The sequence below is a fragment of the Triticum urartu genome, chromosome 3A, assembly GCF_056163025.1.
Source record: "Triticum urartu cultivar PI428250 chromosome 3A, HENAU_Tu73, whole genome shotgun sequence".
NCBI classification, from domain to species: Eukaryota; Viridiplantae; Streptophyta; class Magnoliopsida; order Poales; family Poaceae; genus Triticum; species Triticum urartu.
Window position 1 is genome coordinate 676,712,156 of NC_141875.1, and position 3,165 is coordinate 676,715,320.

Below are 3,165 nucleotides of genomic sequence, written 5' to 3' on the forward strand. Positions count from 1 at the left end.
TTCTGGGTTAATAGGTTAGTCCCAAAAATGATATAAAAGTGTATAATAAAGCCCATAAATATTTAAAACAGTACATAATATAGCATGAAGCAATCAAAAATTATAGATACGTTGAAGACGTATCAAACACCTGTTGGAAAAACTGAGAACAATGAGCATCTACAGGAGAGATGTGGAAATCTGTTGCGAGTTTGCAAAGATAGGCTGTTTTTGGGGTGCAGATGCAAATGTACCAAGGGACACCTGTAAATGATAAGTGAGTTGATCATGTCCCTTGCAAGTAGATTGAACATACCACACAATTTAAGAGCAGTGTATCATGTGATGAGCAGTATCACTGAATATTTTCCCTCGAAAATTGCTTAGGAGGTAAATAGACGAACGTGTATCAACGGAATAATTATGGATCCCTTCATATTAATAATCTCACCTTCCCCCTCCTAAATTTAACGGAGGTGGCCCCCTCCTCCCCTTTAGGCTTTGTTTGGTTTCACGGGATCCCTCGAGGATCCTCGTCAAAAACCAGGGTGTCCAGCCCACAGGGCAAGTCGGCCCGTGTAAGACCACCAGAGCATTTGGTTGCCCACTGGAATTCTGCATCACGATCCACGTTGTTTTCACGGAAAGGTTTTCCATGTCTCGAGGGGTTGGGGAGGAAAGCCTCGGCTCGCCCACCCTCACCACGCAACGCCTGCTGATTTCTCCGCCTAGTGACATGTTGCTTCCTACGCCTTCCTCCAGTGACAACCCTCTGTTGTGGCCGTCATCCTCCCCGTTCTCCCAAGATTCGATCAGCCTCAGATCTCATGTCCCGTCCAGCAACGATGAGCGTCTTCCTACTCCTTCGACCAAGGTAGCCTCTCCTCCTCCCTCCTTCCCTGTGTCCAAATAGCAACATAGCATTTTCCATGGTTTTACAAGGATCTCACGGAAGCAGGGAGATCCCCACTTGGGGGTTTATTGCCCAGCCTTTTCCATCCACAACAACCAAATGAACCTTTAATCTCCATTAGAAACTGTCACATACCAAGGCCGCGATTGGATTGAGTGTAATTTAATACAGGTGTATAATTTTACAAGTGTATCTTACCGGATTTTCGGCCGGAAACAATAAGACGTCTAGGGCTGTGTATCTTTTACCTTTACAGATGTATCTAAAGAAAACACGATAATCCAAGCGCGGCCTAAATTGCGTAGAAACCGTAAAATGGGATCTGTTGCTGTAGCATTACTTGGAGGAAATCCCTTGAGACCTTGTTCTTGTTTCACTCTCTTTTTAATCAAATAAAATATGATTTGGCAGTTCTCGTGCTAACAAAAAAAAACAGTTTTGACTAGTGGTATTTTGCTACTCCCCCGTCGTATTCTGTTCGCTCCCACCGAAACCCCCTCCCCCAGAAAAATTCCCCAAATTTGTCCGGCCAAAATCATGGACGGAGATCGACGGACGCCGGCGGCCGCGGCCGCGGCCGCATCGGCGGCATCGGTCCTTGACGACGACAACCTCCTCCGCGAGATCCTCCTCTGCGTCGCCTTCCCCACCAGCCTCGTCAACGCCGCCCTCGTCTGCAAGCGGTGGCTCCTCCACGCCTCCAGCCCGGCCTTCCTCCGCCGCTTCCGCGAGCGCAACCCGCCCCGCCTCCTCGGCGCCTGCGTCGGCTACCCCGGCAGGTATCGTTTTGTGCCTCTCCCGCGGCAGCCCCCGGAGCTCGCCGCCCCCATACGCCGCGCGACCTCCTGCTGCGACGCCGCCTTCGCCCGCAGATGCCCGCGAATCAAGCACTGCCGGAGCGGCCGCCTCATCATCGAGGTCTTCCGCGACGGCAGCTTCAATCACCCCCTTGTGGTCCCGGTTCTCGCCGGGGAGTCTTCAACCGTCCTCCCACCAACCCTGCTGTCCCACGCCCACCGTAACTACTGGGAGAGGCGCACTCAATTCACTGAGATGTTCCTACCCGAGGATGGGGGCCGCGACGGCATCACCTTGGTGAATCTGTGGAAGGACCGGCAAAAAGTGTATGCGGAGGTGTGCATCCTCAGATCTGGCCGATGGTGCGTCCCTGACATGGAGTCAGAGATAGAGCCCCCAGATGGCACAGTCTTCCTTGAAATGCTACCACCCGTCCATGGCAAAGTCTTCATGGTGACCAACTCTGGGCACACCGTGGGTCTAGATTTGGCCGCGGGGAGCCTTTTCACCCTTGAGCTACCAGCTGGAGTGCGGAGCAACTATATGCTCTCATGTGCAGAGGATTCAGGGATCTATCTTGTCAGCGCAGACGGGTTTCAGCTCAGTGTGTGGCTCCATCGGATGTCGGGCGATGACAATGATGCAGGCTGGCTGCTGCTGGACACATTTTGTGTCCGTGAGGGTCAGGCATGCACACCCCGTGCAGAGGACAGTTGGGTTCCTCCTCGCAATGTTTGTCTTGATGTTGTTGCGGTCGGGGACAATGCCGACTTTGTGTTCTTGGATCATCCAGCAAGTGGCACCCTCTTTTATGTTCATCTGAGGAGCAGGGTGGTTGAGAAGGTCTGCCAGAGGGGGGCAGATGAATGTGGATATAAACGTGTGGATGCTGGTCACGTACGTGTATCTCCTGTTATGATGATCTGGCCGCCTATCTTCCCAGCGCAGAACGTGGGTCATGAGGAATGACCCCCCTGTGGTTGATCGTTGTACTATCTAAACTGAGTATGAGTTCTGTAATATAGAGGTATGTACTTTGAGTTATTTCTCTTCCTAGAACAGCAGATACTGCAGTCATGTAAGTTGGGTCTTAAGAACCTATGTTCATTTCAGTAATTTGTATATTGCAATATATCCTGCAAGACTGCACTGATCTTCTAAGCTGACAGTAGTTTGTATAAGATATTCCATATATGAGGACTTTCTGGTAATGATCGGTTGCGTAGAAGAACTTTAAATGGTGGCCAAATAAAAACGACAAGCAGCAACTGGAAGAGAAATAACTGAAAATACAGCTCTTGTCAAGGAAGTTTCTTTTGTGTTCTCGGCAACGGTGGCTTAGACAGTAAGACAAGGTATGAATGTGCTGTGATGTCCATTTTTATTCACATTAAAACTGACTTCTGTTTCCATTTTTTTTTATGTCTACAAAGCTATAATCCACTCACCATCACTAGTTCACTGCTATGATAGAT

The 3,165-nt window shown here is 49.8% G+C and overlaps 1 protein-coding gene across 1 annotated transcript; it reads left to right on the forward strand.

Annotated features, from left to right (window-relative positions):
- The first annotated feature begins 1,355 nt into the window (after positions 1 to 1,355).
- Positions 1,356 to 2,851, forward strand: LOC147981447 (uncharacterized). The gene has a single exon (XM_087513969.1). It carries the CDS (start codon positions 1,430 to 1,432, stop codon positions 2,657 to 2,659), a length of 1,230 nt encoding a protein of 409 aa, XP_087370095.1. The 5' UTR covers positions 1,356 to 1,429; the 3' UTR covers positions 2,660 to 2,851.
- Positions 2,852 to 3,165: the final 314 nt, after the last annotated feature.